This window comes from Contarinia nasturtii, unplaced genomic scaffold, assembly GCF_009176525.2.
Source record: "Contarinia nasturtii isolate CC-2019 unplaced genomic scaffold, AAFC_CNas_1.1 Cnas_scaffold_129, whole genome shotgun sequence".
Lineage (NCBI taxonomy): Eukaryota > Metazoa > Arthropoda > Insecta > Diptera > Cecidomyiidae > Contarinia > Contarinia nasturtii.
This window is the reverse complement of record NW_022197486.1, coordinates 2,451,688-2,479,645: the sequence shown is the minus strand read 5'-3', so window position 1 is coordinate 2,479,645 and position 27,958 is coordinate 2,451,688. Positions and strand designations below refer to the sequence as shown.

Genomic DNA, 27,958 nt, shown 5'->3' with positions numbered 1-27,958 from the left:
TTTTTTTCTTCTTCTCAATGTCACAGATCAGACCGAGTCTATATACTATCTCTAAAAATAATCCCGTTCAATTTCTGTAGATATCATGGTGCTGTAGTGTATGTCGACGAAAAATGGCTTCGCGCGTCTGTTTGCCACAAGATTCGACCGATTCGACGCTTGACGTGCCATGTATGGAAGCCATTCAGCGAAGACATTCCGAGGTGAAATTAGGCTCAAGTCAACAATTATCGTGTGGCAACAGTGGTTTGGCACCACCGCGCAGTCCCGAACTTCGACGTCATTCCGACGTTTCACCAGCATCAATTAGAGAATTAGAAAAGGTTGGCGCCTCGATATTATTTTATCATTTTATGCTGTTGTTATTGATGTAAATACACAAAACCATTGTATATGTGGCGGCTCTTGTGTATTCTATAAATATTTTGGTTTTTTGATTGGCGCAGAGGCCTTTGATTAATTCATTTTATTTACATTGACAATGTCCATGGACATATTGCATATACCAATACAGTTCAAGGACAATTCAGGTTGGAATAAACCAAGCAGCGCAAATCCAAGCCGACCAGCAAGCCCATCAATGCGTATCGATTTCAATGCACCATTGTCCAGAGCTGGATCGCGAAGACAATCAAGAGTTGTAGCTAGGCAACACAGTTACGATGACGATATCAAAGCTTCCACAGCCGAAACTGTAAACAATAAAGACACTGGATTAGAATTACCAAACATACAGCGAAGGTACGATACTATAGTATATTTGATTTTGTCATTTCGTTAAATCGATTGAACTGCAATCAACCGATGATGTGTATATATATGCTGAAATACACGGCAATTTCCATTGAGGTCACAATTCACATTAAATGAGCGTGTTTTTTTATATGTTGTTTGTATTTTCGATTGGTGTTGTTATTTCTGCTTATTTTTTTTCTTTTGTTGTTGTTGTTTTTTGCCATATTTCTATAGAGCATCCGCTTATGATGTGTTAGCACCATCGGTGCTAAACTCAGCGGCTGGTATTCCATCATCGCGTAGATCATCGTTCCGTGGAACCGCACCAGAGTCAAATATGTATAAAGAGAATTCACCCAGTCCGGAAAAAAATGATTCCGCGCTATTCGTTGAAGAGGATCGTCGAGTGCGAAGACGTGGCTCACAATTGTATGTGGCATCATTTCGTTTTTACATTTATTCACCTTAACCACAGCTTCATAGCATTTCGTGCCATTTGATTCGGTTTATTTGTTTTTTTTTTTCTCGAGGGAAATAATGGAAAAAGACCGAATCAAAGAAAATTTCAGATGTATTTAAACAAACTTATGAAAATGGTTTTATTTTTATTAGGCCGGATATTAGTGCGATTCGAGATAGAGCAGCTCTTACGAACTCCAATACAAACCAATTAACAGCAATGCCATTCCAGCCACCAGCCTTAGAAGATTTGGAAGCACCACGGCGGCAAACTTCATTAGATGGTGAAGCAATCAAAATTATAATTCATGACGTCGATTCGGGACCATTTCTTGCGTCCAAACGGCGAGTCACATTGCGACGAGATCCAACTGATAAGGCGCACAGAAGTATGGCATTTTTGAAATTGCTATTTACATTTTTTTTTTCTCTTCGGTTTATTTTTGTGTGTTTTTTTAATATATTACCGCTTTTCATTCGCGTTGCGATTATAAATTGGAAATGCGTTCTTATTCATGTGGTATTTATATTCATTTATATCTATTTATCTTCTTCTGCTGCCACCCCCCATGTTTATTTGCCATTTGCAAATGATTGGATGACGGTGCAGCTCGAGGCTTTGGAATGCGTGTTGTTGGTGGTAAAACTGGAACGGATGGTCGTTTATTTGCGTATCTCGTATGGACTGTACCTGGAGGACCGGCCGAAAAGATGGGTCTACAACAAGGAGATAAGGTATATATAATTTCCTGCATTAAATTACTAATTTTTGGCGTTCGAAAATCGTTCGTCATTTATGTACACAACGCATTCATACAATTTGTGTATCTTTGTTTATTTTCGCTTCACCTCAAAAAACTTTTATATTTTTCCTATATATTTGGAGTTTTCTTACTTTCTATCTCTTCGTCTCTTTCTCTCCGGGAATGTTTAGGTTTTGGAATGGAATGGTATGTCATTAGTTGATCGAAGTTTTGAAGAAGTGTGTGCTATAATGGATCGAACTGGGGACACGGTTGAATTGCTCGTTGAGCATGCAGCCGATTTTCGTATGTGTGATTTATTGGACGAGGCTGCACCACCGGGCTCAAGCGGAGGTGGTGTAAACAGCAACCTTCGAAAAAACGTCGATGATTTATCATCCGGATTAGTTCCAGGTACAATATGCTCGTTTCAATATTTTAATTTCACGTGGCAAAATATTTGCCATGCACCAATTAGTTTGTATTTCTTGTTGGAAAATTCGATTGAAAATTATATTCTCGAATAATTGACTGTTGTTACACAACAATGTTTTCCAAATTTTAAGAGAGATACTTACACAAAAAATATATCAAAGAAATAATTAAACATAGAAATATTTAATCTTACAAACCAATGTTGATTCCCGTGTACTTTTTTTCGTCTTTATTTTTTTATGTTTCGCTCACAAAATCTCTCCGAATAAACAAATGCCGCCCACTCACGCGCGTGCGATGACAAAACAAACGAACGAAAAATAATACACATTGATCTGGTGCGATCGAAACCTATTATTAAAATTGGTCTCTGTTCCGCATCAATACACACGAAATCAATCGAAACGAAACGCTTCAGATGTGGAAACAACAGCCGATAAGTCGCCATCGTCACCAACAAGGCGAAAATTACCAAAAACTCCGGTATAAATTTTATTAATTTAAATAGCTTAAAAACACACATTTTCATGAATTTTAACAACAAAATACAAAAAAGTAACGCTATTACTAAAAATCAACTTGATGAAAAATAACAACAACAAAATTTAAAGTAAATATATATTTGTTGATACGCGTTCATTTTCAAATGGCATTGAACAAAACGAAGAAGAAAAAAAACGGAATAAAAATTGTTTTTTTCTTTTTCGGAGTGAGTCAAATCGGAGAAAAATAATTGAAAAAAAAAAAACAAGAATACGCCACAGATGAAATGTGACAAAACTGTGAAAAGTGAATAAAAATCGAATTTTCAAAATTCCTTAGAAGGAATTCAGGGCGCAGAGAAAAAATATAGGAATGAAAGAAAATAGAGACATACAAACATGCAACAAATAAAAAAAGACATTCCATGTGGTTGAATGTGAATATTGAATAAATGTGCGGTGAGTGACGGGCACGATAATGGGAAATTGATGCATGAAGGAAACAGTCACAAAATTCTATGTAGATATGCTGACAATATATGATAGATAAAAAATAAAAATAAAAAGGCAACAACAACAACCATAACTATAACAGACAAATCAAAATAAATCTATACGAGATAGATAACGTGAGTGAGTGAGAGAGAGAGAATGTGTGAATATGACTATCAGTTATGCTATTATGAATGCTCAAAGGGATTGAATTTGAATGGTTGTCGAAATGATGATACAAATCAGCACAAAAGCCAAAGCACAACAACAAAACATACTCGCAACCGTACACGAACACAAGTCAAATCCACAAATAAAACGATGCTCTCGAATGTAGAAGAGAGCCACACATAATCAACAATTACAAAAAAACACTTACATATTATTGAAAATGGAAAAAAAATGATGCAAATGGCTGGAGTGTATGAGAATAAGGGAAAATAAAAGAGAGTAAAATATGATAAATGTAAATAAAAAGCGATATTTATATTTTTCTGATATGATGAGCCGTTATTGAGCTGTGAAAATACACAAAATCAAATGCATCGGTATGGGCATGCCAATGTCACTGCCTCTACATCGACACGATTCAATGCCATGGAGATGAACGAGATTATTGAAGAAAAATAAGAAATACCGAGATGAAGAAAAAACATTTTTACTTTATATTTATATAAATATACATATATTTCTATACACTTGAAGAACGATGATTTTATAAGAGCGTGTATGAGAGAAAGAGAGTGATGAAGAGAGTGAAAGAGCAATAACAAATATAAATGTGTGTGTTTGTGTGTGTGTGTGTGTGTGTGTGTATGTGTGTGTGAATGCGATATGGTAAGTGAACAAAATAAACAACAACAAATTCCAAAGTACGAACGAGTGGAAGAGATTGAATAACTGAGCGATATAGAGAGTGAAAACATATAAAAAGGTGGTGAACATGAGATATGAAGAGAAAATCAAACAAACGAAAACAAGCAGATTTTATGCATTATTTATGCACGTACACACACTGCCCTCAACAAGAATATATTAAATTACATTATATAATGTAATCGAGATAGGAATAGGGAGATCAGATAAGGATCCATTTTAAAAATAGATCGACGAACGAAAAATTACATCATTTTGATGCTATTTTTCGATTTATTGGATACGTTTACAACACATGTTCGCAACGGATTTTTGTTGTTGTTATTTTTGTATAATGTGTTTGTTTGTTCCTGTTGCATTCGGTTGGTCGTTGGCAAATTGGAATTTGCATTCGAACATGAAATTGGATGCGTTAGTGCATTAGAAAAGCTTACAGACCAACCGATGTGACACATGCACACACACACCGTGACGACAAAATAACAAAATTGCGATATGGGTTGTTAACAGAAACATGAAAATGAAATAATGAAATTACTGTAAGCCAATGGTGCTAGTAATAACTCAAAATATATACAAGAATGTACATAATATAAACAAAGAGCATTATCCACTGATTTCATTTTTGTACTGTTTGTACTCACTCTCGCTTCACCTTTCTTGGTCGCAGTTTTATTACCTAATTTTTGTTTTCTATTATGGTCGCGGTTCGGGCGCATCGTGAAATAATAACGGCGGGGATTGAAGAGAGAGCGAGACACATACACAACAAACATAGTGGATATATATTTAACAAACAAATTTTTTGATACGTATCAAAAATTTGTTCGTGACACATGCATGTATAATACATAACATAAACACACACGCACACTCACACAAACATGTGTTACATTCACTTGGGCACACTCACATCACAAAAACATTTTGCTGCAGTGTGTTTTACTGTTATTCTCAATGAAAGCAGGAAAACCGTCCGTCCACGAACTTTTCTCATTCCTCCATAATTTCTCATAAAACGAACACTTCATTGTGTGTGTACGAAGCACACTGAGATATTGGCTGTAAGGTTTATGAATCCCTCATACGTGGCTGGAAATCGGAACTTGACATTAAAAAAAATTCTGCTCATTTTGTTAGAGACGGTAAGTGTAACTGCACGAATTGACGCTACAAAAGCACACGTATTCTCAGTCATAGAGATAGCGAGAAAAATCATAAATGAATGCTTTGCCATTAAATCCATCAACACCATCAAGAGTTACATGAGTTTGATATATGATGTAGACATTGGTGTAATAAGCATATTATGCAGATATGAAAGATTCAAGTGTAGAACAACGATTTTAAAATTACACGTTTTATTATGGATTTTAAATCAATGATGTTGAGTGAAGAATTTTACACACTTACCGAACCCCTCCACCACACATGAGCTATATATCAATTGAGAAATTGCTCGTTAAGTTTTTTTCCCACTCACTTTATCTCTTTTCACTGACTGTAATCGCATATAATTTCCGTGCGATAATATTAGTTTCATTTACATAGATATAATTAGAAAAGTGTGTGTGAGTGTTTCTTCATGACATTCAAGTATTTTCACAAAATCAAAATCCTTTCAAAAGCTGAACATAGACAAATTTACTATACGCAACGAATATGTTGATTTCGTTGCCGATGTCAGCTTCTTCTTTTTTCTTCGCTTTTCGTTGACATCGACATCAACATATGCTTTTGTGGCATGTAAATTACATATCAAAGCACATATGTTGCCTAGTTGTATATGCACACAATGTGATTTGCGATGATCCGTCACGGCATAAATTCAAGCTTATGCATGAAAATCACAAGATAACATTTTCTATTCAAATTGTCTTTTCTATGTGTATGTACACAAGTATATTGTAAAACGAAACAACGCGCTTACAATGGGTACGGGCAGAAAAAGAAGCAGAAGCATGAATGCTGTATAGCAGCATGGCGCTATCACAGCGAAAAGAGAAAGGATAATTATTTTTGATTGAAAAGTCGTAATACTTTTAATGCTGTCACTAATTAGCTGCCAAAAAAGTAGCTAAAAGCACATAGCTCATGTATGAGCCTATACATCTCTAAAAAAAACACAAAATTATATTATTAAGACGGAGGGATAGCCTAATTCAAGGTGCTTATTCACCACGCTAATTCATATGTTGGTAAATGTGTGGGTGTGTTTGTGTGTATGTGAGTGTATGGTGTGTACGTTCAATCCAATGTTTACGTAGTACAAAATGTGAATTTAAATTTAGCGAAGACTATCTAAAATACAGGTTAATTGAGAGTATCTCTTACGTCGTTATCTTTTTGCGACGAATTTTTTTTCTTGTTCGTTTTGTTTTATCAAGAAACATGACATAAATACGACAAAAACAACAAAGCATACAAATAACACTGATTTAACACATCTAAACATACACAAACATAAACCAAACTAATATTACTCAAATTTCGAAAAACAACCACACACATATACAAAAACTACATGTATGCGTGCGTAGCTTCATTATGCCCAAATGAACAGAGCATTATTTTATTTAACTTAGGGAGATTTTTCAATTTTCAAAACATTGTGTGATCAATCTATCTATCTATCTATACATCTACTGTGTAATATGGGCAAAAAGCCAAAAGCACGATTTGCTTAAGACGATTAAAATGCGAAAAGCTAAAACACGAGTGAGAAAATGTGAAGCTTCAGTGAACAAAATGTCATGTGAAATGAGACGCGCAAAAGATATATGATTATCAAAATATTACGAAAAGTGATGTGACGAAAATGTCTCACTTTTCGAAAGGGGGTGGAAGTGAGAGAAAGAAGAAAAAACGGCACACTTTCAACTCACAAAACCGAACACTTGCTTTCAGATGGGTTGAATGACGAATTTCAACGCGCAAAAACTTTAAATATTTTTTGTATTGATAACTATATACATATTTATGATTTAGTAGAAAGGAGTACAATGCAACAAAAAATATATATATATACAAAAAAGGCGAACCTAAAACAATCTATGATACCTTTTTTTTCGAGTAGACCTACTAATTCACTTTAGTGAGAAATGAACAAACATGAACCCCATAAATCTAAGTGATGAAAAATGAATATTGATTGTGTTTTTGTTTTTTTCAACACAGAGACGCACGTTTTAGACCAAAAGCGAAATAGAAACGCACAGTGCTCGGACAGTGTCTGAACTGCATAAATAATGTATGAATTGAAATGCGCGCACGTTTCAATTGCGATAGAACAGAGAATCTCTCTATTTATTTTTATTAGTTTCAACACCTTCTCCCCACCTTTTCGCCCTTTATCATCTTTTTTATCGACTTTTGTTGAGATAGATGATTACCTTTTCTACCATTTACATATATATTGACAACAAAATAAAGTGAACTATAGAGGAAATTTACAACCCCTTTTTTGGACAACAAATGAACGCACCGTACGTGTGTGTGTATATATATTTGTGAGTAGTTAAGAGAGAAAAGAAAATAAAAAAATGCAAACAAAACAATCTATATTTTAAATCTTAAAGACTTCAAACAAAACAAAATCTGTGTATCTGTATTTGATTGTTATACTTATATATTTACATAAATCATTCATTTTTTTGACGATTTTTTGTTCAGTTCAAAAAAATTTGAATGGTGGCAAACGAGATAGATTTATATTATTCAAATTATGAAGTAAGATCATATTTCTTTTTATTTCGTTGTTGTGTTTTCATATATAAATAATATACTGATCATAGCACAGCATATGATGAACGACAATGTTTAAACATATTAGCATAGATATTTATTATATACAAATCATGAAAATAGCGTTGAATGTGAATTTAAATTTACAAGAAATAAGAAAATAGGTAACCATCAAATATGAAAATATGCCAAATACACAAATTGATAACAAGTGAGTGACACAAACATAAAAGAAATAATAAAAAACCAAACGGTACACAGAGATCTCTCTGTATCTTATATAAATAAATGATATATAATATATGTGTGTATAAAATATATACAGCATTTAGAATAGAAATGGACGGTAATTGATACGTAACGTAAAACAACAAAACGAAAAACCCCATCACAGAAACTATAGGCTAGTAGGCTAGGAATAGTAGCATTTGGTTGTAGAATCATATAAATTGGCTTGTATATGTAAATGAATAGAAGAAAAGAAGAAATCTAAAGTGAGCACAAGATAAATAGAGAAAAGGCAAACGGTTCATGGTGCCGCACTTTGCGTAAATCAAATAGCCATGAAAACCGCAAACAAATTTGTCAATAGAAAGTTCTATTCAAATAAAGTAATACTGCGTGTGAGAGAGATAGAGTGTGAAAGAGAAAGAGAGAGAGAAAGAAAGAATGTGTGTATCAAAAGTTTGATCGAAATTGGTATAAATTATATTGCCTCAGTGACCGCAAATGAAGTTGAATTGGGTGAGCTTTTTCTTTCTTTTTCTGTGTGTTCTATTTTAGTTCGAATGAATTATCGACTACAGTCGCGTGCTCTCTTCATACTAATTGTTTGTATTTTTGGGCTAAGAAGTCATTAACTTTTGAGCTCTGTCTCATTCACATTTCATTCGTCCGAACCGCGTACTAAATACAATACAAAACACCGAATGAGAGTGAGAGAGAGAGAGAGAAAAAAGCACACAGACCATTCAAAAGGTGTAACAAATGAATGAATGTGTGAACGAATGAAGCAAAAGAGAAATATGACGCGACGCACACATATAAACAAAAGTTTGGAGACAAAACGACAGACACGAATCACAGGCATATTGAATTTATATATGCTTACGCATATTTGCTGAGCACAAATATTGATACATGGCAAAAAGTGAAATGTTCGTCCGTTACAATTTGTTGACGGCAAAGCACTTTGATTCACAGAATCTGCCTCGGCATCTTTTTTCTTTCTCTTCTTGCCACTTTATTTCTTTCTCATCTTTTTGCACGAATCCAACATTTATCTATTATTCAAAGCATTCGTGTTACTGTGACACTTCAGGTTTTTTTTTCTTCGTACGAATCTTAATAGATTTGTCATGCCGTATTCGGCAGCGCCGTCGTCATTCTTGTTGTCATCATCACTTCTGTGTAACATACAGAGCTTCAACAGAGACCGTCAATCATCATCTCTATACTAAAGAACAACAAATAGAAATGAAATGTGATAAACATAAAGCGGTCGGTCTTCGTTTACAGTCTTTTTGTACAGGATATTGATGAAAATTCAATCGGTTACTGAATAAAAGAGAAAAACGTAATAAATCACTTATCTTTAATTTACTTTATTTTTTGGTGAAACGATATGTATCATATAACACTAGCACTCTACAATACACTTGATGAGAGTTGACCCGTAAAAAAGACAACAAAAAAAAACACTGAGTGATATTAACGCATTGTTTCATCTCATTTTCATAGATTTTATCTTCAAAATTAAGGATACTAAATTCCAATGTATAGATGTCAACGAAAGCGTTCGTAGAAAGAAATGTTCGTTCATACAAAAAAAAATAAGTGTTTCGCATTCGTTTGCGTTTGCGTTTGCAAAGATGGACAATACGAACGAACATGTTCGAAGAGTGGAAATTGATTCCCTCATATTCGTTCGAACTTCGAAAGTTCGTTGACATCTCTAATTCAAAGTTCATCTTATAATACAAATGAGAAAATTACCAAAAGAATTACTTTAACAAAAGTCAATGGCAAAAAGAGTGAGAATTCGACAATTGAAAATGGAACACTAAATATATTATGTTGAAATGAAACTCTTCTAATTGGCAAACATCTGAGCTTATTTATTAATATGATTACATTGACACATGAACACTGATGAATCGCATTTATGTGTAAATATTAAAAAATTTAAGCGAAAAACATAGACAAAAAAAGTTCGATGAACGAAAAACACAAACTAAAGGACAAAAGAATTTCGAGACAACGGCATCAAGCCTCGTTCTTTCTATCTAATTCCGACTTGATTGTGAATCATCACGTGAAATCGTTCTTGTTGGAATGGGGTGCAACATACCATCACCTGATTTTCTCTCTGTCTGTTTTGAACGGCCATATAATCAACATCGTTTTTGTCTCTGTCAATCAGACGATTGTGACATTTTCAAAACAGCATATAGGCTAAGCAAAAATGTCTAAATAAAAATCACGCCGTTATCTTATCTTATGTACTGAGATGTGAGATTCTTCCATTTGTAGATGGAGACTTTCAACTTGTAATGGTGTGATATAAAATTCAATATATGCGAAATCGATTCCATTTATAATGGTCACAATATGTATAATGCTGAGCTTTTATGCCACAAAAATACATACTCTTATACGCAAATAGCCACATTTCATCGCGCGCGCGAGTGTCAAACGATTTTCGGTTTTAGCTGACGAGTTACAATTTTCGTCGACTAACAGGAAAAAATATAATAATTCAACAACAACCGATTTCAAACACATACACATTTGTGTGGTAGATAAGCCGGGGCTCTTTTTTATCGCCACAGAGTGGTTCTCATCCTTCTATTTGGCCTCATTGCCATAAAAAGTGGCACAAAAAAACACTTTAGCACTCAACGGATTTTGGCGTCGAAGCCATGCAACTCACTTGTCGAACGAAATATTTTTCACTCCATTTATAACTGTTTTTCCCCAGTGAGAGAGCATGTGTGTATATTCGGTGTGGATGAATACATCATTAACACTATTTAGATATATAAATGATCTGTATATGTATGTTTTCATTCTGCATGGTGAATGTCACCGAATGAAGCACAAAAGCAAGCGAAAAAATGCACCATTTATTCCACATTTTCGTCATTTCGGTTGACTGTCGCAACTGTATGTCAACAGACAGCTCAAATTTGAGTCGTGTGCTATCATCATGGACATATAAAAACACGCACCGCTCTCTTTTTCACGTTTAATGTGTAATTTGATTATTAAGTTGAATTAAACCGCATTCCTCTCAATTATGCTTCTCTATATCGACACAGTTTTTTTATGAATTGAAGCGATTGGTTATCACAAAAGTTTATACAATAAATTAATGATATGCATTTAATTGATACAATTTAAAATAATTGTTACATTTTTCATCAGCTAAAGAACAAAAAAAAACCGAGAAAAAAATCGAATAGGCCAGAACAATACTTGAAAATCTGTTTCCCCCTTGATGTCATTATTTTGTGTTCTAGCTTTCATTCTTCTTTCTGATTCATTCGATAGATGTTCTATTTCTATACTTGAATCAACAGCGTCCTTTTTGAAACAACATTCGAATTTTCGGAGCAACTTTTTGTTGGTCTTCGGTTTGTGACATGATTTTTGGGGCAGTAAACACTAATACACAAACTTTTAGATGAAAAGACTTGCAAATGGTCTTTAGATTGCTTAAGATTAACCAAATCCCTAAAAAAATAAAACATATAAGGATAGTATTGTCTTTTGACTTGTCATTTTGGGTTTTCTCTTCTTGCCATTGATGCAGTTTGTTTGTCAAAATTACCAGACTTTCTCTCTCTCCATTTACTTAAAGCTAAAAACGTAAGTCGCCTCGATAAATAACGCAAATGTAGTCAGTTCTTTGGAATGCCCATTTCTAGTATAAAATAGCGATTGATAGTCTTCTTCTTTCATATCATACAACAATAACAACAGCAGAAGGCACAATATATGTAAAAGCTTTTCATTGCTTCACATTGCTACTTGCTTAAAGCATATTTCAAGTTGAAAATTGGAATTATTCAATCTGATGATGACTAGCGCAAAGTTAATTTCAAAATGGTCCAACTCGTTGGGCCGTCAATTTCAGAGATTTTGCCGTTGAATAGATCCCAAAAGCGACGACCAGATATATATAACTCAAATATACACTGTTTTTTTTTCTCCTCTATAATACGTCGAACATAACATGCAAAATACATACAATTTTTCGTCATTTTGTTTCCAACAGTTTTTGATTTTTCGGATTTACATGCTTATCAACACATGTTGGCTTTCATTTGTGGGTCAATGTTTTCTAATGAAACTTCAATCATAACATGTTCATGTATTTATGGTGATAGTTTAAGTTGAGTATGAGCTTCGTAATAGATACAAAGGGCGCACAATATTCCGCAAATCAAAATTTTAAATAAAAGGCTTCACAAGAACAATGAGAGTATGAGTGTGAACGAGAGTGAAGGCAAAAGAACGAGAGAGCGAACGAGAGGAAGGAGAGCGAAATGAGGTGCATCACGAGCTGCATATCAGCCACACTCCATTTGCACTAATGAAGTCATGTGAATAATTCAAAACCAACTGAAACAGAAAATGTGGATGTTGAGTTTCGCTTTTGCCATACACTTTATACACATTGCATATTTGTAGGAATTTTATTTATTTTTAATGCCAACCAAACGCTTTCTGACCTCGAACAAACATCACTGTGATGCGTAAATAAATGGTTTTTTTAGAGAAAAATTATGATGATGATGATTATATTGGTATAATTAATCCATTCACATACAAATATAATGAGACACAAAAAAGAGCATCAACAACAAAGCATTTTATATCTATATAAATGTGTGAAGAAATGTCTTTCTTGTAATGAAAATGAAAAGCACCGAACAAAACAAAAATGTTTATAAACGTGAGTTACGTGACCATACGCTTCAACCTGTAGGTCTACAAATAAATTAGTTTTTAGTAGAAGACAGCCACAACCGAAACCACCACCGAAATGAATATGAATGAGTGAACCAAAATTAAGTTGAAATGCGTTGACATTGGCATTGCAAATATAAAACATGTAATGTTCAGTATGTCATGCATACATTGAATGTTTACCAGTGATGGTTTTTTCCTATCTGAATAGCGCTAGCTATTCGCAGCGCCTGTACAGCATTGCTGCCCAGATGCTGAATCGTAGCGGTTGCCGGACGCGCAACACACTTCGTTTGTACCACACAGAGCATATACGTTCGCGTTCGTTCTCTGTTCGACATGCGTTTGTATACTGACTATGGTATTAGTGTATCATACTCTGTGAGCTCACTGGTTACTTAGACTATATGACAATATGTTGTGTGGTACAAAACGCGTGCGGCAACCGCTTCGATTCAGCATCTGGGCAGCAATGCTGTTCAGACGCTGCGAATAGCTAGCGCTATTCAGATAGGAAAAAACCATCACTGATGTTTACACAGTTTGACATATATACCTATAAATAACATGATTTCGATGTTAAAATCGAGACAACGAGAATACAAATCAGCATTGCAGCAAAATGTTTGTAATCGATCGAAAATTAAATGTAGTGTGTATCACGACACATTGAATGCTGTCAGCAAAATAAAGAGAGAGAAAGAAATACGAAGATGAAGAAGGAAAATGTCTCAGACAACAACTGAAATTGTTTTGTTAGAAAGTGCATGTCTCTCGATGTGAATGAAATTGTCGTGTGTTTATGTGTGTCTCGTCGTACATCCAATACACAAGAATTGGCAACCGATTTCACAACTGATTTTTTTTACAAGTTTACACACATATATACACACATGATTGTTCGAAAAACAATGAGATAGAAATCTCTCAACTTATGAAATTTGAAAAGATGTAGGAATCATAAATACCATAGACAGAAGCACACAAAAAGAAGCAAAACAAAGTTGATACTAGTTGTATACTTAACAGTCCAAGCTTGTAAATCGACATGCTGATATGTGATTCAATTGGGTGGGAGAATTGTTGTAAGTTTGTACAACAAATAAAGATACATTTTCAAGGATGTATTTGTTACACACGCTACTGTACTATAGAATATGAAGAAAAATTGCAAAAAAAGCCACAGCAACAAACTGAGTAGAAGAAAAAGAAAGGTAAAGACTCACATCATTATCGTATTAACGACTATTTCATGTTTTCTATATGAACCTTATATAGAATATTCCTCAATTCGACAGGTTTTTTTTAGTTATATCTAGTTCGCTATTCTATACTAATACTATTTTGGTTTCTTACTGTGGTTAAGCATAAGATGCTATCGTCATTAAGACAAGAAAAACATCAAATTGACGTATATTCTGTTGATTCCACACTAAACGGATTGAAACTATTTCATTTTACATTAATGAGTGTTGTTGTCCCAATTAACGACGCACCGCATCATACACGAGAAACGAGTATATTCCAAATTTGTTTGGAATCATCAAAATATGTGTGGATTTTGATGTATTTTGTCTCACAGTGAGACTGTCACTGCTGTTTATATTTTTATTTTTCGTTTTTGATTGAAAACAGGTAAAAAAATCGCTTTAAACGAAAAACACAATCGAAAATCTCTCTCGAGTGATACCTGAAAAATTATTATGTTAAAGACTCATGCACGCGATAAGAAAAAAAAGAAAACACATGCGTTCTCCATCGAGCGTTGATTAAATTTTAACAAAAAAATGTTAGTTCAACAATTCCTAAAAGCGCCTTAAATTCATGAGAAAGCCACATTTTGATTGAATTAATCATTAAAAAAAAACTACAAAAATGTAGACACGTGAAAGAAAAAGTGAAATCAAAATGATTTATTTTTCTTTTAGTATACTATACTGTTAATGTCTATAAAATGTTTCGACAATCGACATTTTATCATTCAATGTTGCCATTTATTCACATTTCAATGTTTTTTCCCCAACGATTCACGATTGCATAGATGTAACAAGAGGATATATCCATGCAATCAACATCTAGCAATAGATATATCTGCGGTGACACAATACTGCCGCTCTGTTGCTTGCGTACACTGCAGCATATAATAAACCGAAAAGTGTGAGGCAACAGAGCGACACTGCTAGATATATGCAACGGATACAAATATGAATCCTTAATTTATTTTCTTTCTGTCATGAAAATTTTACCGCTCAACGATTCAATCAAGATATTACCACAGACAAATATTGATTCAATGGTAATCAAAATAAAAATGGAAAATTACTGGCTTACGAAAAGTTCAAGCTAAAGAAATGAATAAATAATAATAATAAGCAAAAAAATAATAATGGTTTCAATTAAAGCAATTCAGTTTTCTCGTTTTAAAATTCATCAATCCCAATGAAGATGTATGCGTGTGAGAGAGAGAGAGAGATAGAAATATATGTGGAAACAAAAGAATCACATTTCTGAGAAGAAAAACACAAATAAAAATGAGAGAATATTTTTTATATAGTTCTTTTACGTGCAATACCATTTCACAGTTTTCAACGCTTCAATTTTCAAAACGAATTTTCCTCTTCTTCTTTTTTATATTTCAAACATCACTGTCAGAACATCCAAATATTAAACTATGGATCATCTATTTTAATTTTTGTTTCCCACATAAGTTTTGTCACGCCCAATTTCACATTCGTTTCAACAAGAATAATACACAAAACGACATAATATGATACATAGAAACAAATAGAGTCGAACATCGACATTAATCAATACATAGATATAACTAATTATTAATCCACCGAAATCCTATTCAGAAGTAACAAACCTCCTACTCTCCACAAGAAAAAAAAAACATAAGCAAAACAAACCCGATTCCAGTTCAAATACAATCGTAAATGTTTACCAATTACAAACAAATTATAAATAAAAAAAAGGAATCATTTTTAGGAGAGAATGAAATAAAAAGTTCAAACAAAAAATCTATTGATGTTACGCAAAATAAGTGAAGAAAAAAATCAAAACAAAAAAAGTGAAAAAAAAATCTGTAAAAGCATGTGTAGTTGTTAACTATATTGTAGCATACCAATGAGACAAAGAAAAAAAAACCTTTTTTTAACAATTAAAATTAACCATATAACTAATTGTGTTTTAGTTTGAAAAGAACAATAACAAAAAAAAGTGCATATTATATGCAAGTAGCAATCAATGTCCTGTTTGCGTGAAAACAGTAACGATTTTACTTTTGAAAACTAAACACAGAAAAAACAATAACAACAAAATAACTTTCAAAACAAACGAAACGAGCAAGCAACATTAGGCAGGATGCAAATTAAATAACAATAATAATTTGAATGGAATTAAAAAGCAAAAAAAAAAAAAAATGCGAACAAAAAAAAACTATCAAATAAATGAACTGTATTTCTTGTTTGGTTCTTCTTTATTTTTCATTTTATTGTCACTTTGAGTACATCATCATCATATTATGTTCGTACTAAATGTAAACCGCATATCCGGTGTGGTATGCGACGGTTGCAGGCATATCCATTTGCGTATTCCCAACAACGTTTGACCATTGCAACGCCAAAAATGCTTACGAATTGAATGTGAAATTAGCTGACGAAAATGATATAATCCAGTTTCACTCTAATTATTACCCTCTTTTCGGTTCTTTGGGTCACTTTCCATCATAGTCAGTATTTCAATTTATTTTTCTGTCACTGTTATCTGACGTAATGCCAATTTTTTGGAAAGCAATGGAAATGCATGAAATTGGCATTTGAGCCTCAAGCACCACACTCTCAACCATTATGACCGCAGATTTCAAAGATTAAAATGCCATCTAGTCATTTGTTGAAATGTTCAATACTTTTTGATATGCACACTAATTTGTGAAGCGGACAAACTTTACAACAAAAACGAAATAGATTGGTGGTGAGCTTTCAAGTCATACGAACCATTGTTTGTGATTTAACACTGGTTCCACATCAGTGCAAATGTTGCTATTTTTCGACACACATTTTTTTCTATTCTTCGATTGATTCGGAGGCTAGTGTATTTCTATGATGGTGCACACTTCGCGCTTACTTCAATTAAATAATGGCATTTAAAAAAAAAACTGAGGAATGGGAAAGCCAATAAAGTAAATCGCATCCACTTTCGCATATACACCGGAGTCCGGGGACCGGACTATGTGCGCGTTGACATTTGTCGAATTAGAGTTTTGTACACATATTTTTATAATCGTTATTGGGGTCGTGTTTTTCATCGTGTTTTGTTGCATTTATTAAACAACAAGTCAGTCATTTGTGTCAGTCTGAGAGAGTCAACAGATTTTATTCGATCGTTGTGTGTGTTGATGTTTTTCATTATAAATTATTTTCTTTCATTTTTCAAATTTCATTTCACCTATCTATAAAAATGTCACCTCTATATAAACTTGAATCAATTCTTATGATGAACTCCCTTTTTCCAATTTGTTTCTCATATCGTTTTTTTCTTTGTCATCACCACTACCACTAAAATTGAATTGTATTTGTGTGTCGCGTAATATTTAGATCAATGTTTTTCTTTCCAATGAACATCGAAGACCGATTTTTGTTTCTTGAGTCTAAGTTTCCTTATTGTTTTGAAGAAATTTGCTCAAAAGTGGCAGATTCATTTTAAATTATTGTTTTCATGTATTAATTCACATAAGTATACAGTGTGATCTACTTTATCTACAGGGCGGTCAATAGAGTTGGACTATACTGCTGTTATTTTTTTCAACTGTGTATGTGTGTGTTTTATCGAAATCGAGTAGTTAGAAATTGTAACGGCATTTCTTTTCATTTCTCTTTTTCTATTCTATTCCATTCCTATCCCAACATTTTATTTACACTGGAAAAGACGAAAAATTGAACATTTTGTATGACAAAATAATACACAAAATAATCGAATGTGATTCAAAAACCGCTCGAACCGTGATGAAATATTCAGATTTGTGCAAAAATCCCTTTTGTCGGTGAGTAAATATAGATGCAAAAAGTTTATGAATAACAACAAGAAAACTACCATAAAAAAATCGAAGCAAACAACATTGTAATTTAAACACAAAACCAAAGCAAAACTCGGATTGATCCAACAAGTAGCAAGCACGGTAGAAAGTATTAACCGAGTCTCAAAACAAAATTCGGCAGAAATTAAATCATACACCAATGTATATAGTAGTGTGCTCGAAGGCACCAGCCAACCGAAAATCAAATTCATTTAGATGAACACCTATCCTACAGGCATATTCCACTCCAACAACAAAAAAATCGTAAACAAAGACAAACAATCTGAAATTTTGCATATACCAAACACAAAAACAACTCAATCAAATCAACAAACAAACACATCACTGAAATACTTCAACACGGACGGTAGTTTTGATTGCACTATCGCTTATTTTCTAGTGGCATATATATTGTATTCTATAAATTTCGTGAACAATATTTTCTTAATAGTGATTCAATGTCTGACTCTAATTAGAGATTCTCTATTAATATCTGTATTCCTTTTTGTCTATCTGTGTGTTTTTGTCATTCTATTTAATGCAAACAGAGAGCGGTATACGTTTTTTATTTTAATTTGCTGTGAAAATAGAGCTCTTACAAGTGTAGAGAAATGTAGTTTATTTTGAAACACACTGGAAGACAACATTCTTGATGAGACTCCGCACTTGGTAGTTTGCTATATTTGTACTGTATTCGAATTGAATTGTTTGAATTTTAAGTTTTGACTTTTGAGTTTGAGTTCGTATAGTTTTTACTTTCTTTCAATTTATTGTTCATTGCCCCAAACACACATCTTTCACAGAGACCATCATTTGTATTCATATATTACAATGAATCAAACTTCATAATTCAAAATGATAAGCTAATCAAAACCAATAATAAAAATAAAATATTTATATAAATAAATCACTAAAAAGCTACCACTAATACCACCATAACCATCACCAAACAAAAAAAAAAAACAATCAAAATCTATAAGAAACATTTCCCTGTGTTTAAAAAAAAGACTAATAGATCTAACATCATCTCTTTATGTGTTATTTTAGAGACAACTAAAAGAAAAAGTATCAGGGCGAGTACAATTCGAATTAAGCTATCATACAGATCGTGAAGAATTAGTTGTATCCCTAATGGCCGCTGACAACTTACCTCTCAGAGATGAAAAAGCTGGGCATGGTAAATTACCAGAAACATTCGCCAAAGTCCGCATTTTACCCAAAATGTACGTAAAACCAAAACAAACAAAAAAAACCATCCAACAACCGAAAAAAAAACTTTTTTTTCTCTACCAGTAAGCAATATTTACCGAAGTGGTTAATGCTTACATTCCGTGTATTCAATAATACGCCACATGCCATTCACAACCAACATACACACATAACCACATACATACACAATCTATTTCATCACTTTCATTCTTATAAATATTTTTAAAACACACACACACAAACAGACTACAAATTTGCACACGTATTCTTTCTGTAATAAAAGCATACACGCACAAAACATCCAAAATCCGAGGCAAATTTCTTTTGATGTTTTAATTTATTTCAATTGGAAATTAGACAAAAGTGAAGAACAAAAAAACTGCTGAACAAAAAAAAATGTGTTCCCAAAAAGTTCAGCCTGCGGTTGAGAATTGTTGATGGACAAATTTTTAACTTTCTAACTTTTGAAGTTTATGCTTCTTACGTTCAGACAAAGTTATGTTGAACATCAACAAATTTCAACTTCTGTTTGAAATGTTCACCCGTAAAATTTATGTCACCGTATCGAGTGTGAACAATTCGAGTGGAAGTACATTTTAATCCGTTCACGTGTTTTTTTTTGCTATCAATGTTCAAAATGGAATTAATTAAATGTTATTTGATACGCTATTGGATCGTAAATTTGTTTATTGAATCACTTGAAAAACGAGAGGTTAGCATCATTTGTTTTTTTACGTTGTTATTGCTGTTGTGCTACATCACGCATATACATTAACTACACTTGTTTTTGTTCGTTATTTATTTATATCAAATGCCCAGTTGCATTTAAATACACACTTTACACTGAAAAAACACAAGCACACACAAACACACCCACATCCACTATCCCTGTCTCTGAAACCGCATTTTCCTCATACAGACACACCAAAATACACTATGTTCAATTACAACATTACATTAGTCCATTTTCGTACGTGTATCGTTGGATTTTGGGATTGCGCTTCTTATTCGTATTAGGAGACATTATTATGTTCATTTATTTAGTTATTCATATTGTGTTCTCATGTTGTGTTTGGGTCTCATATATTGTTTTATACTTTTTTTTGTTGTTGTTTTGTACCGGTTCTGTTTAGCTAATTTGATTTCACCGTCAGACTTTAAAAGTTCACTTGCAAAAAAAAGCGTATTCATTCAATTGAATATAGTTATCTTAGCGCTTGTTTAATTTTATTCGTTTTTGTGCGTGTATCAATATACAAAGTTCTGTTTTGGTTCCTTGTTGGAGTGAGTATATATAAATAGACTTTTCTTTGGATTTTGATTCATTTTCGGCTCATTTTTTCTGTACTGTATAAATCGTTTTACGTTTTTTATATGTATTTAAATGAAAGTTTAAAAGAAACCGAAAAATTTACGAATGGAAAAACGTTTTTTTTTGTCACACACACACATACATATAAAAAGAAGTTTGGTACACGAATCAAATGCAATGCAACTACTTATATTCACATTAAGTCAACACACGCACCTATTGAATTGAGCACCGAGCATTTTTGCATAAAATTGATGAAATGCTATTCATGCAGATGGTCCATTTTGTGGATACCCTTGGTCTCTTTTTGCCTTTTCCTTTTTTTTCCTTTTCATTCATACATTTCTCTTTTTTATTGGCATATAAATTATAAGAACATGCATAAACCCAAAAAAAAACATTCATCCATTTTCCGCCACCATCGTTCTCACGAAAGAAAAAAGTTTTCTCGCACATTCGTTGGATAGAAGAAACAGTCATTGTACAATCTCTTTAACTTACCAAGTTTATGGTTCAAGTTAAATAGACTATTTGATTTTGAACGTGTTTGGCCATATTTTTTTGGTTTTGTTCTATTTTCTGTTTTTGGTGTCTGGTTCGGGCAACACATTTTCTCACAAAACATACACACACGCGATCCCGAAAGTTTTCTTTTTTCAAATAGCTAGTGATATATTTGCACTGTGGATATAGATGGAATCGTAAAAGAAATAGATTTTTCAGCTTAAAAGCATCTTACTTTTAGATTAAAGCGTTTCGATTACACGTAATCTTCATCCGAATTTGCATTCACAAGTGTATGTTCAATACTGCTGTTGTGGGTATTGCATCCGTTTTTTTTCTAGTTGGCCTGTTTATTGCAATTCTTGGTAGTGATTATTTTATTACAACAATTTTATTTTCCTTTCGCAAACAAAAACATCGTTAAATTTTTCAATTCCATTGTTCTGTCCACTGATTACAATGAATCACACTCTCTTCCATCAAGTGCATAGACATGGAAAGAGGAGAGTTCAAATATCTAAGAATCATCATCACCTACTCTTATTTCTTCTATCTTCTGTTTTGCTCTCCTTCTCTGTGACTCATTTTCGCCTTTTGTTTTATATTACGAAATGTGACCTGAATTAGGTGTATTTTCCAGATGGCTTAATAGTTAGAAGTACGCCCAAATGATAATGAATAATGAAAAACACAACACCGAACATAATCTATGACTCTTGAAAATTGAATTAAAATGTTATAACTCCAACCCATGCAGCCGTCTTTGTCTCTGACGCTCACATTCTTGTCTATTGTCTTCGATGGTAAACTGCAATTTTGCTTTTGAGTGGGATATAGAGAAGTCCCATCATTTAATTTCCATGTAAAAAATGGTTTCGCTACTTTAGTTTGCTTGTGGCAAACAACTTGTTTGGCTTATTACAGTTATTCACTACTTTTTTTTTTGATTTGTCTCACTCTTTCTCCCCTTCAGTGTTTTTGTTTCCAGGATGAGAAAGGTTTCCGACACAGCGGCAATTTTTGCACACATTGTACATACAAATTTGTAGGTATTTGTTTCTGTCTTGTTTGTTATAAAATCACCGATTTTGCAGAATGGACATTCTTTCAACATATGCTTTTAAACTGAATTTGAAATAAAGACACACCAGGAAAAAGTAAGAGCCAAAATGATTGCCGTGCTTACAAATGCCATTTTTAGCAATAAAATTTGTAACACCAAAATGTGATATGAGTAAAATACATAAAAACATTTTATTTTTATTTTATTCAATTCGATATTGTATTATTCTCATAATTATTGTTATCAGAACTATTTGTTTTTAATTTATAAAAAAGAGCATATATTTTTTTGAACGCACATAAATTCGTATTTGAGTATTTGAATGTTGTCCGTGTGGTATATATTTGATCGTATATCGCATCCGTTATTATGACATATGGCCAGATAAAGAAATTATTTTACGTCTTTTTGTTCAAAAATATTTAATTTTATGTTTGTGTACCAAGTAATCAATTAATCAATTAACCGGAAATCACACTTTTTTTTATTGTTTGGCATAATTAATAGAAGATATCATAGCAGAATGAAAAAAAAACTTGAATAAATTCATCGTATCGTCTAATGAAGCACACACTCACACACATAAATATTGCCATAAAATAAAAAAAAAAACCAATGAACAATGCAAAACTTAAATTTCATATTTTAGGTACAATGGTCATGTAGAACGTACTGAAGTGTCAGCGCCCACACAAAATCCCATATGGAATGCAACGTTAATATTTCCGAATGTTAAGGCTGATGAATTGCTAAAGCGGCATGTTGAAATCGAATTATGGGACATGGTGCCGCATGCCGAATTTGTATTTTTGGGCGTGTGCACGGTTGACATTCAGAAAGCTTTATTGGATGATGGAGCGATTTGGTGTCGTATCGAAGAGCAAAATAATGCGACCAATATTCAAACGAATTCCTCAATGGATTCAGCATCAGGTGGTAATGGTGGAAATAAATCAGCAACTGGTGCAACATCAACATTATCATCATTTCGTCCGGTTTCGTTGGAAGTGTCAAAAGGTAGTAGTGGCGATTGGTCAAAGCCAATTCATAATGATATGAGTCATAGTTATACGCGATTACATCGTGGTGAACATTTGCGCAGTTCATCATCGGATGATGTTGATTCAATTGGTGATGCATCATCGTTATTGCATCCGGATCATGCATGGACAAGTGGTTCGCGACGCGGTTCATCGCAATCGGAACAATTAAATGTCGAACAATATCAATTGGGCAAAGATTATTCGCATTCATTGCCCGGTTCACGGCGTTCATCATTTCAGGATGGTCAACAAGGTAATCATGATAACAGTGATAGCAACATTTTTAATTCGTTGTGTTTGACCGGTCGACGTCGTTCATCGTGCACACGCCGCGATCCACATGATGAATTCTCGAAATCGCATAAAGGCTCGAAAAGTAAATTGAATCGTACATTGAGCGCTTCATCGTCAGAAAAACGGCTCACAAAGACCAAATAGGACGGGGTTTTTGCTTCTTTTTTGTCATGGCAAAAAAGATAAGCAAAACACATTCACTAAAATTCACACAAAAATAAAAACAAATTATACAGAGAGATATAGAGACAACACCAGATATATTCAAAACGCCATAAATAAAAACCAAACATATATAACGACAACTCGACCGAAAACAACAAATTCCCATCACCTCTCTGGTATAACCCGATGACACTGACGATGAAGCGATACATACGAGCATTCAATATATCAACATTTATAACTGAATAGAATAGAAAACGAGAACAGATACAGATAGAGAGAAAGAGAGGGGAAAAATGAGATGATCAACCCTTTTTTCGGTTCTAATTAACTTTTATATTTTATGTAAGACAAACAAATGAATATGAACTGAATATATTAGAGAGAAAGAAAAATATCACACACATTTTTAGCATGATTTTTCAGCTGATGATAAACCAACTATAGCAACATCAACGAACAAATGTTCGGCTAAAAGTTTTAGTGGGCCTAATTTTTATTATGTTTTAATTTGATGAAACGGACTACATTTTGAGACAAAATGAAAACGACGAATATACAATACACACAAAAAAAAATATTTATTCAAAATTATTGACTATTATGATGAATATAAACAAAAATTAATCGAAATAATATCGCACACATTGACCATAATAATGATGATGACGATGTTTGCAACTAAATACACAAATACAATCTAAATAAATATATATTTTTGTGAAAAGAAAGTAACGCATTTATATAATGATGTTGTGCGGACAATGTAAATGAAATGAAAATAAAGAAAAAAATATTTTTTAGAAGTTTATTGTGAAAAGCTTGTAATGAGAATGGTACAAATGCAAAGAAAATTACAGTGAATTTTATATGCGGATATCCAAAAGTGACTGCTATTGTATTAGCGATATAAAAAAAAAAATGCGAATCAACATGGAATCTGCTCTAATTTGTAACTACATATTTAGTATATTAAAACCACATTAAAATATGCAGAAAACGAGATTAAAGTGTATATGTAATAAATGCTAATAAACGAACTAATTTCGGATTGGGATGAATCTAACTCTCTCATCACCAAAATGGAAACAGAAACAACAAAAAATAACAACTGAATATTGATTGCCACAATAAAACAATATAAAAACAAGTAGCCAAACACTCCGAAACCATTTGGAAAAGGATGTGTAATATAATATCAATTGATGTGACACACATTAAACAAGCAAAAATTTGCTGTGCTTTATTGAATGCGTTGTACATAATACAAAAGGAGATATTCACACATATTGTCTATTCGAGGAATGGAATACAAAATACACTAAAGTAAATCGGCTATTTATTTACATTACATATAAAGTATATGATATAAATTTGAATGAAAGATTATTTTTATAGGCAACTTGGCAAAAGCATACAATACACATACACAGACAAAACCCGTAAACAAAACACCCGGATAAACAATGTGTAATAATAAAAGTGATTTACTATGATTCTGTAAGCGTACTCTGTGTGTGTGTGCGCATTGAAATCAATGAAAATAAAATCCAACAAATGCATATTTAAAGGCAAACCAACAACCAAAACGTGCTCACACACAAACAACAACAACAAAATATTCGATCAACATAAATGTGACGCAACAATTTCATATTAAAAATCACAATAAAACAAAAAGGTTTGGATCATTGTTCAAAACGATATAATAAAACAATACATTTCGAATCGTTGAATTGTTTGGAGAGAGTGGAAAACAAAATTCACACCGCAGAAAACTTGCATTATAAATTTAATAGAGTTAAATAGAAAGCGTAAAGGTCAAAACGATTAGACGAAAGTTACTCACAAGTTGTCACAACCACAGCAAAAAAGGACAAGCACTCTTACTCACAATATATAGACCTTTCCTAGGGGGGAGACACCCGCGAATCCATTCACCTTTTGTGTCGGATTTGTACGATTAGTATGATTACAAAATTTTACAAAGATTCACATTCGATTCAATTTTTGATTTAAATTGCTATAATTCCAATGATTTGCACAGATTCACAGATTCGTAAAGATCCACAGATTCATTAAATATTTACATTTTTGTGTTTTTTCTTTCGACATACAAATGTATGTTGATTTTATAGAAAATAAATATGCTAGCAAATATAAATTAAAATAAAATTCAATTATTTTTGTTTATGCAATGATTTCATTTTTACCGACTTTTAACAATGGAATAAAATTTAACTCAACAATCAACACATTTTATATTATTGACAAAGTGACTTTGTCAAAGTCCCTATGATTCATGAGATTCTTCGGATCCTTCGGATTCTTCGGATTTGTGAGTTTTGTGTTTTTTATTATAATTCTAATGGAATCGTTGGAATCAATGAAATTATACAATTGAGTATTTTAACATAGATTTTTAATTTTGAATTGGTGTCTACCCCCTAGGATCTTTCATCTAAGGGAAAATCTCGATTAACGATTACATTTCGAATTATGTGCAACAATATTTTGCAATATTTGTAAACATATCCGATATCGATATTTTCCCTTAGCCTTAGATATTAATCTGTAGTTAAAACAACTACAAAAAACTTTCATTTTCTGGTTTGACTTTTCGCTTTCCTCAGCTAAAACGCTGACTTAAACTTTTAGATAAACAAAAATAATTATTACTAAATTTAAACCAAAAAAAAAAGAATAATCAATAACATAATGTACAACCCATCGACAATCCTCTCAAAACCTTCCAAAAGAAAACTACTACTATCAAACAAAAGTGATGATTAAAAAAGTAAAGAAAACATAAATTATAAATATTATACATATATGAATATATTTTTTTGTAAAAAATGGAAAATCTATCATTAAGTTAGATCGAACCGATACAAAAACAACAACATTATAATCTCGATAACTCAAATGAATTGAACGAAAACAAAGAGAGACAGACCGACAGAGAGAAAATATTAAATAGAATTTATTGCTGTTGATAATTTAGGTTAAAAGCTGTGCCACCAAATATTAGCACACTTTGATATATGTCATCATACGGATGGATATAAAAACAGTACTCGCTCGTTGTATGAGAGAGGAAGTGTTACTGTCATTACACATAGACATGCACATACATGATGTGCGCTATTTTGGCGAGACAAAAACAAATTGACACACAATTGGGGAGGCCAAACATATGCGATGATCGTATGTGACATTTTTGCTGTGTACCCGAAAAAAATAATAATAATCGTAACACCATACATGCTCCTAAACGAAAATCGATATGGTTGGTGAAATTTTGGGAAAATCGTATTGTATCTTCCGTTGATTCATCCCGCCTCACACATCATGCAGACCGAATAGCACCAACATACATGTGTTTGTTTATGTTTATATTGAAAAGCAACATCAATATTCTATGCAACGCTTCGACATTCACTCATAAAAATGAAAATAAAGGGAGAAAAAAAATCAACAATTTCTTCAACTACAAATATTCATTTGCATAAAATATAAACTTTATATATATATATAGTTATTGGCCTAACTTACGATATACAACATGGTTCTCATAAAAATAGAGGAAGTATGCTGAAGGAAGAAATAAACATCATCAGCAAAAACAGCAAAACATTACATAAACTTTAAATTCTTGAACCGAATTTCGTAAATGGTACTATTTTGCTATCGTGTTTTTAATTCTATATTCGAATAAATGTGTATGTTTAGGGCCACATTGCTGAAACAGTTGTGAAATACTTTTTTTTCACTGAGTTATTGGACTGAATGTGGTAAACAGTGAGGATGCAAATGGCCATGAAATCAATTGTTTCACATTTTTGTAGAGGAATATCATGCACATTAAAAGATCGTCGTGTTTTCTTTTTTTTTTTTTTTAATTACATTCTCAACACCAACAACAAAACTATTTATACAATGTAATATTGAGTCTTCGAATATTTTGATTGTATTCTCAATTCTTTCTAAACAGATTTATGAGAATAAAGAAGTCGTTCACATTTATTTTATACAAAAGAATGAAGAGAGAATATTATTGTTTTGCCTAAATTCAAATTGATAACGAATATTTAAAGAAAAGTAGAAATAATAATAAGATATAATGATGATATTGGAGGTCTTGCAGTACGAAAAACCTCACTATTCTATAAATAGAGTTAATTTAATACTGTGTTAGTAGCTAAATGAACTTTAAAAAATTGTTGTACTATGTGGAAAAGCATCAATATCAATGCAAATTATGACACTTAAAAACCCATTGAAAAAATCATTCACATAACATCACTCCATCTGCATTACATAGCTGCTTTTTTTTCTTCGTTGTTGTTCTACT

The 27,958-nt window shown here is 32.6% G+C and overlaps 1 protein-coding gene across 2 annotated transcripts in view; it reads left to right on the top strand.

Annotated features, from left to right (window-relative positions):
* Positions 1–24,167, top strand: part of LOC116340185 (regulating synaptic membrane exocytosis protein 2) — a 39,629-nt gene extending 15,462 nt beyond the window's left edge. For both annotated transcript variants that reach the window (XM_031766512.1, XM_031766504.1), the window contains exons 5-13: positions 81–323; positions 515–741; positions 970–1,164; positions 1,348–1,583; positions 1,805–1,929; positions 2,129–2,351; positions 2,791–2,855; positions 19,062–19,237; positions 22,752–24,167. In XM_031766512.1, the coding sequence (XP_031622372.1) occupies positions 81–323; positions 515–741; positions 970–1,164; positions 1,348–1,583; positions 1,805–1,929; positions 2,129–2,351; positions 2,791–2,855; positions 19,062–19,237; positions 22,752–23,583 (2,322 nt within the window). In that variant the 3' untranslated portion in view covers positions 23,584–24,167. The remainder of the gene's footprint in view (positions 1–80; positions 324–514; positions 742–969; positions 1,165–1,347; positions 1,584–1,804; positions 1,930–2,128; positions 2,352–2,790; positions 2,856–19,061; positions 19,238–22,751) is intronic.
* Positions 24,168–27,958: the final 3,791 nt, after the last annotated feature.